Genomic DNA, 14201 nt, shown 5'->3' with positions numbered 1-14201 from the left:
ATTACTTTAACAGTTTTATATTTAAAACTGCACTCAGGTTTTGGAAGAGGAACTCATTTAAAATCTTATCTAAATGTCTTCAAGGGCAAAAATTCAATGAAGCTCCACCCGAAAACGGCAAAATCTGGAAAATATTTGAGTTCTTAGTAAACACTCTCCCTTTTAAGCCTTTCTACAGAATGATTGCGTAATTATTTGCCAATTGAATTTACATAAATGAAACATCTTTACTTTTCAAAATATGAAGAGTTATAGTTTCACAGAGTTTGAACAACAAGGATGGGACCTGAGCTCGAGACTGAGTCCCCACATATTAACAGCTGTTGGTACAAGAGTTGTTGATGAGAGCAGTCCTTTCTTACAAGAGTAAGAACAAAAATGATTATGTGAGCCTTGCTCTTGCACATTCTAGGGATTAATCATTTTAGAAAGATGGTGAGGGCTTTGCCAGATGGTTTTGCTTTGATTGTAAAGAAACCAAAAAAAAAGCAAAATATCTTGATGTGTAGTTGAGGTGGTGGCATATAATGATATTGCAGCATTTCCTAGAAAACCCCTAGTTTTAGATATAAATAAAAACGTAAAATGCTAACGATAACCAGGTTAGACCACAGCTACGTTGAGAGAAACGTAATGTTTCAGGTCAGCAACTTTTCCAATTTTAGCTTTCCACCAGATGCATTATTTCGCTTTTGTCTCTGAGTTTTGAAAGCCATCACGCTAATTGCTGTCCAGCTATCATAGTAGGAACTGCCACATCATGATGAAAACTATTCAGATCCCAAATCCTGTACTTGTATTCATTGTCCAACCTTATACGAATCATAAAGGAGGTGTCCAAGACTTAGAAGCAGCGGAGAGCATACCATCAACGATCTGTGGATATTAAAGAAAGCTTAAACTTCTAACCTTTAGGTGGACTAATGGTGGACTATTTCATAGTTTTATGAGAGGTATTTGGAATAGATTCAAATTATTGCTGCAGTGTGAGAAGATAAGAGGCCCAGCTGAATATGAAACAAAAATCATATCTCATATACAAGGTGATTAGTGCTTAGAGTCCAGTTACAGGAAGGGTAGAGGGGACAAAAGTTGAATTCTTCAAAGCTGTAGATGCTTTTGTGGGAGATTTAAGGTTTCTCCAGAAAGGTAAGGATACATGCTTAATGGCCTCCTTCATCTGCACTTTTCTTTTTGTCATTTGACTTCAGCAGAGTATACAAATAGCTTATTGGAGTTTATTTTAGGGCATATAATTGTAGCATTATACACAAGGATATTTCCTGCACTGAGTCACTTGGTTTAATTCTGTTGGGTAAAGAGTGATCTTTAAAGGTGGTCTTTTATCTGTCCTGGGAAATTGGAAATACATTACTTGTGTGCAAGTTTAATAGATAAATGAGTAGATTCCTTAAAGAATTAGTTAAGTTTTTCCTTAAAGATAAGTAATGGGAACCACAACCTATTTTTTGTTGTTATGTCCCCGACACAACAAATATGGACTTGGGGGTGGGGGGGGGACTCTGGGGAACCCAAAACCTTCCTAAAATTCTCCCTGTTTGAAATGTTTCTTCCAGTTTTTGTTCCATTTGTATCAGTCAGTAGATCCTTCTGTTTCACTATAACAGCAGTAACTTCCATTTATATAGCACCTTTAACTTAATTTTTTAAAAAAAGGCCAAGATGCTTTGTGGGCAAGAAACTATCAAGCAGAAAAAATGACTGTGGGCCACATAAAGAAGACACTAGAACAGGTGAGTCCAAGCTACTTATGAAAAGTAGTCTATGAGGAGCATCTTAAAGGAAGAGAAATAGATGGAAAACCACATTATGGGTGGAGAAAAGGGGAACTTCAGTGCTTTTAAACCCATACAGTTGCCAATGGTGAGGCAATTACATTTGCAGATGTCAACACCACACTTGGAGGAGCTCAAGTACCTTATAGGATTATACATTTGGACTGGTGTGGTCATGGAAGTATTTGAAAGCAAGGATTGTGAGTTTTCACAGTCTCCCTGTGATTGCATTGTTTTCCCTTGGATGCTCCAGTTTCCTCCCACTTTGCAAAGATGTACTGGTTGTTTGGTTAATTGGCTACTGTAAATGATTCCCAGTGTAAGTGGGAGGTAGGCAAAACATGGGAGTGTTTGGAGACAGAATAGGTTACAGGGAAGTAAATTGGGAATGGGATTGATGGGATTGCTCTCAGAGTTGGCATTGACTTGATGAGCTGAATAGTCTTCCTCTATGTAGTAAGGAAATGTAATGTAGAATTACATACTTACGACTGTAATTGCGAGCCACTATTGTTCCGAAAGAACAGATGATGAGTGAGCAGGGCTTAACGTGTGTTATGATATGGAAAGCAGACTTTTGGCTGAATTCAAGTTTACAGAGGATAGAACAAGGGAGGCCAGCCAGATATGCATTGGCATAATCAGGTCTAAAGATAATAAAGGCAATTGGAGTTTCAGCAGCAAAACGGGCAGAGTCAACAATGACATCAATGTTTGAAATAGGTAGTCCAACTGATGGGATGGTTAAGAGGTCCATAGCTCATTGTAGCATTGAACCCCAAAGTTGTGAACATTTGCACAATTGCTAAGGAGAGTGATGGAGTTGTTGAACAGGGAATAATACTTTTAACTACAATCAAAGAATGCATGAATCTACGACACGTCTAGCTACATCTGTGGGGAGAAAAACAGAGTTAATGTTTCAAGTTGATGATAAAAGATTATTGGTCAGAAGCATTGACACTTTATCCATTTCCTCGGATAATAATTCCAACAAACTATGCATTTTTATTTCAGATTTCTCGCAGTGTTTTGCTTTTGGGTCGGAGTTTTTATGTGAACTAAGAATAGTGCTTTGGTATTCCTTGTATTTAATTAGAGGACATTTTAGTCATCTTGTATTGCATGTTGGCCAAAAGTCTGACAATTTGGATTATGGAAAGATCAAGAAATGTAGGGGCTGATCCTGTTTTTTAAGGTGATTTTGCAGGAGGGTAGAACATTTGAAACTCCTAGGGAGACTATAGAGGCTGCAAAGGTGGGATCAGAAGCAGAAGTCACCGGAAAGCTAAGAATAGAATCAAGCAAGTCTAGTCCCATCCAACTTGGACAGTGGTGAAGGATAATGTCAGCTATGACACATTCTGCAGTTATGAGGAAGACATGAGACAAAGGTTTGTACCAAAAAACTGCATCAAAAAATGCTTAGTTTTACTGTAAATCCTAACATTTTCTTCAAAGTTAAATGGTCAATGGACCACAAAGGTCTGTAATTAAACGAAAGAAATTCAGATTATCTGCTTGCAAACAAGTATTTTTATTTCAAAAATGTACCAAAGCCTTTGTACAATTTCAGTGGTTTAGAATTCTTATTCATGATTTTTTTAAAAAAATGGACTTTGTGTGACTTGAATTTGATTTGTTCTGAAATGTAGCCTATGGTAAGTAGGTCAAGGCAGGCATGGGTTTTAAGAGCACTAAATAATTCCATTCCTTGATCTGGAAAAATTGCTATGGCAATTTTTGTTTTCAACTAATAGTGGAATTATTTTGGTGTGAATGCTTCTGCAGCTTTTATTTTTCAATACAATGGCTCTGTGATGTGCTGGGAGGGCCAGAAATTACTGAATGTTATTTCAAAAAAAAAAGGGAAGGTATTATTTTGGATTTCTTCATTTGGGAGTTTCTTACTATTACGATTTTCCATAAAGTTTTGTGTCCTTGGAACAAATGGAAAAAACTATAGACAAATGAAAATTCTTACTTCTGAATTCCCAATTAAATCAAGGGTTCATTCAGTCCCTCTGGCACAATCTCTGTTATGCATGATCTGCATTAGGTCTCATACAATAGGGATCATTTGTAGCTTATCAGCATTAGCACTGAATCTTGGTTCCCTAAAAAAAAAGTCAGTTTTATTTTACCTTGCTAAATATGCTCTTCAAGTTCAATGGGAAACGTATCATGAATGAGACATACTGTTAATTTAAGGCACCATGTTCTCACCAGTCTCAATGTTTAGACATTTTCTAATTAAGTACTTGTCAACTTAATATTGAATTCTAATCACTAAGGAAACTTGAATTAAGTATAGTCAGTTTTGGTGCTGCCTTCTATATTATTCTCCAACATTTCCTTCAGAGCAAGAAATTGGACTGATTTTAAGCAGACTGTCATTAACTGGTACTTCGCCCTGGTAGCCTTTCAACTATGCTTCATATTAGTTGAAACAGCTTTATTAGTTGAAACAACTATATTTTCACTGCACATCAGAAGCAGTTCAATAAATTGGTCATTAATGTGCCAACCTGCAGAAAGTCCAGGTTGGCACATTTAATGATCAATTTATTGGACTGTTTCTGATGCTAGTCTTAGACCAGCAGTGAAAATATAGCTGGTAAGCAGCACATCATGTGGAGCAGAGCCATTTATGTCTGCATTAGTGCTAGTTACGATCCTTTCAGAAAGTTATATAGCTTCTTCCAGTTAAAGAAGTACACTTTGTGTAATCATTTATGTAGATAACATGGCAGCTAATTTGTGCATAGTAATCTCCCACAAATAGCAAATGTGCTAATGACTAGATCATTGGTTGAGTGCAGGATAAGTATTGGTCAGGATATTAGGATAACTCCACTGCCACCTTCAAAATAATGCTGCGGAATCTTTTGTCAAGCTGAGAGAAAAAGATCTATTATTTGACTCAACTGAAAGATGGCATCTCTTGGTACTTGGAACCACAGTCATCTGTGTTGGTGGTGAAACTGCTGTTAATTTGTCAAGGGTAGGTAGTCAGGCTCACTCTTATTGGAGTTGGTCATTGTCTGGCAGTTTGGTGGCATGAACGTTACTTACAGCTTATCAGCCCATGCCCAAATATTCTCTAGATCTTGCTGCATGTGACCATAGTCTGCTTCAATTACTGAGGAGATGTGCATTATGTAATCATCAGCAAATGTCCCCAGTTCAGACATTGTAAATCAGGGAAGGTTATTAAAGCAGCTGAAGATGTTTGGGCATAGGACTGCCTTGAAGATCTCCTGCAATGGTGTCCAGGGGCTGAGATGATTTGACCTATAACAACTGCAGCCACCTTCCTTTGACCATTAAAGTGTTTTACGAGAGCTCCTTGATGCTACATTCAGTTAAATTCTACGTTGGTGTCAAGAGCACTCATTCGCATCTCGCCTCTGGAATTTGGGTCTTGGGTTGATGTTCTACACATTTTTCTTTTGATGCCCACTGTTCACCTATTCACCAAAACCAGGCTGACTAATTGGCCATTTACTGCCCAGTCAGTTGCCCCTCAATCATCAGCCAAGTGACGGAACATGTCATCAGCACTGCAGTGTCCGAATGGCAATGGTTCCAAACATAAGAGTCCAAGCTAGGAAAATATGCAATTTTACTTCTCTGGTGAACATTTGTTGAACCTGTTGGGTTGTTTGGATAATCTTAGTCTAGATATGCAGATAGTACCTCAAAAAAACCCTTTTTTTTTGGCACAAGAGAAACCTGCGAATGTTTGGTTACGTAAAATGACCAGATTTCACTTTAGGTGTAATAAAGAATACTGACCATTATCCCTGATGGAAGGCATATTTGATGTGAATTCTGAGTGCCTGAAGTGTTGCATTTCTTCATTAATCTATCACCTAGATAAGAACAAGCGATTTAGGTAGAGGAGCAAATAATGTTATTTGCTCTGCTGAACTGTGTACCAATCTATGTTCACAGCACCATATAGAGTATACCGAGTAATTAAATCACTCATAAGTCACTGAACGCTACAACTGCATTAATTGTTTTCAGCTTTGTGAGCTGCTTGGAGATGGGTCAGTTTCTAAATATAGAATTCAAACCATCTGCTCTCTAATTGACTTCAGGAAGAGGTAAAAGGACTCCAGTCTGCTCTGAGAGTGGAGGAAAATGGGAGGAGAAGGAGAGTGGGCAAGGTCCACAGATGCAACGATAGCATTAGGGGCTATAGAGCAGATGAGCCAGTCCTAGCGAATGTTTTTATTTATGAGCACCTACCTCCAAGGTTTCAATTACATTGCAACTTTGCCATCAATAAATGTAACTTGATCATCAGCAAGCAAGAGAGTGTTGCTGCTGCTGTATGCAACTGGCACTAACAGAAATAACGGGAGGCTGTGGCAAATAATCTTATTAAAAAGGTTTGTTGGAGTTGGATGTGGTTATGACCGTTTGGATGTTGGCTGACAGAGTAAAAAAAATACAGACTGCATCAGTGCAGTGATTTTATGATTACTGGCAGACATGGACCAGTTAAATTATCGTTAATGTGGCGCAGTTTCTGCATCACTGGGATTAGATTCTGGTAGCACGGAACTGTAACAGTAATCAGTTCTATAATATAATGTATGTAACCTTCTATAGCCCAAATAATTGGGCTATTTAGCAAATACTTCCTGCAGATTTTCTTGGTAAATTAAGTCTTATCACATAAATTTTAGCAGCAGTACCATCTTATGAATGAAAGATTCTTTAATAAAAATATATTGTATACATTTAATTTGAATGCCTTGCATTTACAAATAAATCAGCTCTATACTAATGTAGGTATAAATCTGTTGTACAGTAATGTTCTTCCTTTATTCTCTACTTAATGACAGTCTGTGTTTCACAACTTTGTTTCCAAAATTCAAGATTTTCCTAAATACTTGCTTAGCTTTGAATACTGCTCTCCAGTTATCAAGCCTTTGTTGTATGTATGGATAATGTTTCGTGGCCCATATATTAAAGTCACATTGTGCTCTCATCTAATATTCACACACAAGAGCTTCCATTAATGATTTCTAGATAATAATTAGAAACATGAACCCTGATCTTTTTGCCCTTTCCCTCAATAACTATGAATATTGAACTTCGATGTCTCTTTGCCCGAGGTTGGCTAATTCAGCACTGACCAGGGATTGAACCTGAGCCTTTTTCTGGCCTTTATGGTAGAGGATAGAATCTATTTACAGCAAAAATACAGAAGTGATGTCTATGACATTGGCCATGAAAGTTGTGAATGTATATAATTATACATAGGTTCCAAAGTAATTAATCTGGTTAAAAAATGTTTGTAGGAGGTAAATGATCATTAGGAATCTGGCTGACAGAGTAAAGAATACATCATCAGTGCAGTGATTTTATGATTACTAGCGGACATGGACTAGTTAAATTATTTACCAGAGGTAGATAAATTTTTGAAAGGTTGGAGAATTGAGGGGTATGTGGAATTGGCATAGAAGAGCAATCGAGGCCTGGGGCAGATCAGGTATGATCATATTAAATGGTGGGGTAGGCTTGACAGGCCAAGGAGCTTACTCCACCTATTTACAAATGTGGACCACTTCTCATATCTCTGTGGCCACATCTCCTTCACCATTGCCTTCAATATGTGAGCACAGCTTTTGGTTCATTGAGGAAGAGGCTGTTTGAAGATCAAGACTCAAACCTTGAACAACTTCATGGTGTATTTGGCAGCAGTGATTCCCTGCCCTCCTGTATATTTCTGAAACCTGGACTACCTACAATAGGCACCACAAGGCACTGAAAAGATACCACTGTGCAAAATTTCCCATGGTGGAGCAGTTAGGGGGTGATTGCCAGATGTTCAGATTTAATGGTGTGCTCAAAGCCTCCTTAAAGAATTGCAGCATCCCCGTTGACTCCTGGTAATCCATGGCCTTTGACCACTCAGAATTGGAGAAGGAGCATTTGAGATGGTATTGGAGAGACACAGCAGCTCAGTGGAAACAACTGAAGAAGTGCACCACCTCACAAGCTACCCACTTGCCGGCCCTGTCAGGTACCACCTGCCCCATCTACTGAAGGGTCTGCAGTTTCCATATCTGTTTCATCAGTGAACTTCGCACTCTCAGACTTGAAGTGGAAACGAGTTATCCTAGTTTCTCTATGGACTACCTAAGACGAGAGTTTTAACTCCAGTGACTAGCTGGTAATTGGTGTGAACTGACATTTTGTTGTGCTGTATTGCGTTCCTGGTGGGGACTATATAATTTCAGGAGGATGTAGATCAAGAAGTAAAAAGATTAAAATAATTAAAAACAGTGGTAAGAAAATCCTCCTATAGGGGTATCTAGGACTTGGGGATCTCTATTAAAAATAAGGATAGCCCATTTAGGGCAGAAATGAGGCAGTTTTTCTGTCATGAGTCTTTGTAACTCTTTAAAGGATTGAGGCAGAGTTTTTGAATATTTATTTTAAGGCAAAGGGAGGTCAAAGATTACCGGGTTTGGGCAGAAACACTGAGCGGATACAGTCCTATCAGTTGTAATTCACTGAATAGCTCAGAGGACTGAGTGGCTTATTCCTCCTCTCAACTTGTATGTGTGTATATTGGTTCACTGACATGTAAATGGAAAAGTGTGCACTCCACGCGTTTCTTACCTTCTGTTAAATTTAAGAAGCAGATAAATTACCCTGAAATGCTCTGAAAATATGAAAGTGAAAACACACTGACGGTACAAAAAGTGGTGGTGTAGCAAGAATCTGAGTGGGGAAATATTAGAAGTGTTAATGGTGGAGGTTGATTTCAAAGGAAGTCGATGGCATTTTGTTTGCACTACACGGACTGCATGCCTTCCTTAATTGTCCGTCTCTCCACATCTTCATATTCTTGCCTCCACCAACCCCTTTGCTCCAAAAGCATTTACCCTTTAAGATCACCCTCTGTGTTTGCAAACCACATTATTTTTTTTCTTTAAGTAAATTGCCCAATTATGGAGACACACGAGACTGCAGATGCTGTAATCTGGATCAAAAGGCAAACTGCTGGAGGAACTCAGCAGGTCAGGCAGCATTTGTAGAGGCAGAGGGATGGTTGACAGTTTTGGTCGAGGCCCTGCTTCAGGGCAATTATAGAACTCCTACTTGGTAAAATAAATCATTTTTAATTATTTATCTTGTTTCCTTTGACAATGAAAAGAATTTCAAAACTTAATAGCAATATTTTTCTGTTCTAGTGAACTAACAAATTTGTAGATTTTTCTTTTAAAATTTGGGATTTAATTTGGAGATTTTAAATTAATTGCAACAGAAACATTAATTTCAGGTGTAGTCCAAAATTAAAGAAAAATTGCATTTATATAGAGCATATGGAATCAAGATAATATTATATTACAGGAATTTTCACAGGTAACTTGGACAAATCCCAGGCTTCCCCATCATCAGTAAAATCAAAGATGAACCTTGAGCTCAGGTACATATTCCCACCTGAGCTCTATGTCCTTTGAGTCCCTTAAAATCCAAAAGTCTATCAATCTCGGTTTTGAATTTACTCTCAAATTGAGCACTAACAGCCCTGTGGGTTAGAAGTTTCAAAGAATCATGGTCCTCTGAAGAAACTTATTTTTATCTTGGCCTAAGTGAGTGTCCTTTTTGCCTGAGATGTTTCCCCTCGTTCTAGACTCTCCAGCCTGAGAAGGCAACATTTAGCCTATCAAGCTTCTGAGGATTTTCTTATTCTCGCAGAAAACAAGAGGAGATTGTGCCAATTAAGCCTAACTATTTCTTGTACTCCATTCTCCACTCAGTAAGGCCAATATACCTTTTACCTTCAAAATTTCTTCTTGTAGAGGCAGTCCCCAGGTTAAGACAAGGTTCTATTCCTGAGAACTGGTCATAACCTGAACTGCTTGTAAGTGGGAAATGTACAAAAACAGTATGTGGGAGAGGATCAACAGCTGTGATGGGAGAGTGAGCCGGCCCAGGAAGAGCGGCCGCCAGTTGGCCTTATTGATTCAATGAGTGACTGAGTGCGTCTACTCAGTGCTCCCAACTCGATTGTTGTGGCTCCAGGAAGTGGGGGTAGGGAGAGGAGGAGAAGGAGAAAGCGCACAGAAATGCCTCGTTTCTACCCGGCGGATGTCTGCAGCCCTTGCAGCAGCCAGCAAATCCATCCTGCCTGGTTTCCTAAACACTTGTTTATATGTATAGGGTATCTATAAGTGAGGCATTCATAACCCAGCGAGGATCTGTACCTGCATGTTAACTTCATGTTTTTTGTCTGCAAGGACACCATTGTTTATCAGTTTTTTTTTGCCATTTATAAGTGTTTTTATTCTTCATACCAAAATGAATAAACTCTCTCTTACCCGTATTCTGCTCCATCTGTCCAGGTACCTTTGTAGTGTGGTCACTGATGTAAACTTGTAATATATGAAGTGCTGCAGCCAATTTGCATGTGTCAGGATCTCTCAAACAGGGATAGGCTGGTAACTAGATTAGCTATTTTAGTGATTGAAAAGCAAACTGCAGATGTTAGAGCAGGTCAACAGCATCTGTGGAGAGAGAGATCATGTTAAAGTTTCAGGTTGATCTTTCATTAGTCCTTGTAAGAATGTTCTGATAACATTAATTTGGAGCAATAATTCTGTTTCTCTCTCAACAGATGCTGTTTAACCTGCTGAGTATCTCCAACATTTTCTGTTTTTCTTTCTTTGTGACCTTGGTGTGGGAGAACAGGTGAATCCTCAGTATAAATTTTCACCCCAAAGAAAACATGGTGGTGAATTGTTCTGTCAGTATTTCACTGGGAGTTTCAGCTTAGATGCTTTGCTTGAATCCTCCAGCTGTTAAAGGTTGAATGTTATGGGTGAATGCATGCTTTTTGGATTTAATATGAGTGTACATTCTGTAGTTCAACTAAGTCTTAAGAGATGTCAAGCAGACAGAAACATCCCTCGTGATCTTCATTTATGTTGCCCAGTTATCTATATATTTTTGTGGGAAGAATTGGACAATCTCAGTTCGGAGAGGAGATTTCAATCATAGTTATAAAAGGACATATTTGGTGCAAGTCATGCTAATAAGTTGTCTCCCTCGTATGGCAAAGTTGCTTCCAGTTCTCCTTATGAACTCTTGGGGACTGATGGAGACACGAGACTGCAAATGCTAGAATCTGGAGGAACATACAGGTCCTGATCTCTACTTGAGCCTCCTCCCATTTTGCTTCATCTAAATCTGTCAGTATAACCATCTGTTCCTTTCTTCTTCGTGTGCTTGTTTCATTTAAATGTACTTCAACCATTCCCAATGGTACTAAATTCCACTGTCTGGGTGAAGAAGTTTTTTTTCTGAACTCCCTATTGGATTACAGTACTTGGTGACTTGTACAAGTCTAATTATGATCTTTCTCACAAATGGAAACAGCAGTCTCTTTTTATTTCCCTCTTATAAAATGAATATTTTAAAGGTTTCAATTAGGTCACTCCTAAAGTTTCTCAGAAAAGTATAAAGATGCAGTTTATTCATCCTTTTCTGATTTGCATACCCTTGCATTTTTGGTGTCATCCTTGTAAATCTTCTCTGTACCTTCTCAGTCCCTTTATATCCTATTTAGAATATAGCAACCAGTAGTCAATGTACTAGACTTAAGTGTGGTCCAACTGGTTCAATATATAATTAGCATAACTTCCATATTTCTCAATTCAGGCTTTCCAGAACTAAACACCAATGCTCGGTTTTTACTGTTTTTCTTTTGTGTGGTATTGCTGTCATGTGGCATGTCATTTAGTGATTGGTATATTTGTTCTTGAAGATCCTTTGGTTCCTACATCTCTTCCCCTCCCCCCCCCCACCCCACCTCCAGATTTGCACCTTCTTGTCCATCTTACGAAAAAAAAAACTAAATTCCAATTATTTAAGCATTTTGGAAGAGTATTTCTGCCCCTTTAATTTATTGCAGTCCTCTTCTGCATTATCCTTCAGAAATTTGGTACCATCTCTAAATTTAGAAATTGCTCAGTTACTCCCTAACCACAAAAACTGGGAGGAATCCAATCTGGCTGTTTATTTGATCATCAGCATATTGGTCAAGGTATTGTCAACTGGTATCAAGCAGTGCTTAAATTACCAATATCCCTGCAGTTTGGATTTACCAGGACCACTCCATTTCAGATCTGATTGCAGCCTTATGGACAGAGGTAAGATGAGAGTGACTGCCCTTGACATCAAGGCATACAACTGAGCCCTGGTAAAAGTAATATCAATAGGAATCAGGAGAAATCTCTGCAATGGCTGGAGTTGTATCTTGCACAAAGAAAGATGGTGTAGTTGGAGGTCAATCATATCAGCCCCAGGACATTGCTCAATGTGTTCCTCAGCACAACACCTTAGCTGCTTTATCAGTGAACTTCCCTTCCTCATCTGAGAAATGAGGATAGTCACTGGTGATTCTACGGTGTTCAATTCCATTTGCAGTTCCTGAGAAAATGAGACAGCCTCTGTCTGCATCCACTGGGACATGGACAATATTTGTGCATGAGAAGAAAAGTTTTGTTTAATACTCACACCACACAAGTGCTAGGTAATGTCCATCTCCATCAGGAGCAAATCTGAATGCCTCACCTTTTAATGACATTACTGTTCCTCAGTTCCCCAACCACAAAAATCCTATGAGATACCATTGATCTGACCCTTAAGTGGAGCAGCTACATAAACCTGATTTCAACAGCAGATCGGAAGCTGGATATCAGTGAGCAACTCTCTCCCACTATCCAGAGCCTTCTATCATCTACTGGGCACATCAGGATGTGATATCTTACTCTGCATTTGCATCGTTGATTGAAACTTGACACTATTGGGGATAAACTATCCCTTGCCAGTGACATCCCATAAATAAGTGTAAATCACCAGTTTTGTTCATCTGTTTCTATCTTTAACATGTAAAGATGTTCTTTACACCAGAATTGATTGTGTTGGTGCCCTTGTATAAGACAGGCTCATACATTGAATTCTGCATTCATTTATATCAACGCATGCACGTTTAAAGGTAGAAAATACTGGAGGCACCTTGTAAAGGAAAACCATCACTGATCAGAAATTGAGTTTCAGTTAGGCAGAATGCAACATGGGTTTGATCTGTAATTCTGGCAATTTTCTAAAATACCTGAAGTACGCCTGGCTGGAAAAATCTGTATGCTTCTGTAATAATTGTGTTGGTTAGCTGCCATTTTCATTTGCACTTTTTTTTCCTATTCCCTCTGAATTGACTAAATTGGTTTATTATTGTAATGTGTACCAAAACTTTGCATGCCATCCATACACGTCATCTCATCGCATCAGTGCATTGAGGTAGTACAATGGAAAACAATAACAGAATGGAGAATGAAGTGTCACAGTTACAGAGAAAGTGCAGGCAGACAATAAGGTCCAAGGCCAAAATAAAGCCTTTGACTAGTAGAGTCTAAATGAGTGCATTGCATATTCGACCTCTAATTCTCTAAGAATTAATAGCTTTGGAGTGGACTAACTTGAGTTCAGTATAGTAAACTGGATGACACAGACCAGAAGATTCCTGTTCTGTGGTGATGTGATTGATCTTAGCTTCAAGTGCCACAGTTGTCCTCTCTACCAGTAAATAAGAGACTGACCTACTTGTCGAACGTCAAATCTTGAAGAATATCATTGGAAAGAGATGTTAAAGGTTATTTGGTGCTAAAAAAAATTGGATTGCAGCCTTAAGAGGAGTAAGAAAAAATATTTAAAGGGGTTTAAAGAGGCAGGAGTTTGTACCTTGGGTCAATTATTTTAGTTTTTAATCTTCTCTAGGTTGAACAGTTGATTTACTGCTGTTTCTGAGCCCCACCTATATTTGCTTTTCAAAATAAAGTGCACAAAGATGTGTTAACTGACGTGCTAGTCAGAAATTCCCTTCGGGCTGATATGTTGCTCACAGCAGCGCAGGTGAGATAGGAGTTGCAAGGAACCAAGGGCTGCATCTGAAAACGAGACTGGAAACGAGTGTAAACCTTTCAAACAACCTTTCTTAAAGTTGGGTGACTCTAATTTGTCAAAATGCAAATGATGTACCTGTGGGTAAGTTTGTTTTTGATCTGATCAATTCCTCTCAATTTGAAACAAATATGATGCAATACATTTCAATGGTTCACTGCTCTAGGAAATCATACAAACTGTGATAAAAGATTAATATTTCTGAAGCATGTTACCAAAAATGTGGTTATCAGAAGTTAGTATGTAATCATGGAGATTATACATAAAGTTGTTTCATTTCATGTTGTTTCTGTGGTTAGCAGAATTGTTTAGTGAACTAGTAATCTACATTGTAGGCATTTTTGACGTTGAATTTCTAGTCTTGAGTATTGTGTTCAGAATTGAAAACAAACTTGCAGATATACAACAAGACCT

At 38.4% G+C, this 14201-nt stretch overlaps 1 protein-coding gene across 4 annotated transcripts in view; it reads left to right on the top strand.

Annotated features, from left to right (window-relative positions):
- The window catches only part of LOC127585464 (RNA binding protein fox-1 homolog 2-like), a 240821-nt gene that overhangs the window by 98916 nt on the left and 127704 nt on the right, over nucleotides 1-14201 (top strand). The window contains exon 1 of one of the 4 annotated variants that reach the window (XM_052042931.1): nucleotides 13740-13871. The exons of the other annotated variants lie outside the window; for them this stretch is intronic. Within the exon in view, the coding sequence (XP_051898891.1) occupies nucleotides 13851-13871 (21 nt within the window). The 5' untranslated portion in view covers nucleotides 13740-13850. Of the gene's footprint in view, nucleotides 1-13739; nucleotides 13872-14201 lie in introns of those variants that run through there. 4 annotated transcript variants of the gene reach the window in all.

The sequence above is a fragment of the Pristis pectinata genome, chromosome 33, assembly GCF_009764475.1.
Source record: "Pristis pectinata isolate sPriPec2 chromosome 33, sPriPec2.1.pri, whole genome shotgun sequence".
Classification (NCBI taxonomy): domain Eukaryota; kingdom Metazoa; phylum Chordata; class Chondrichthyes; order Rhinopristiformes; family Pristidae; genus Pristis; species Pristis pectinata.
This window is presented reverse-complemented; position numbering and strand designations above follow the sequence as displayed.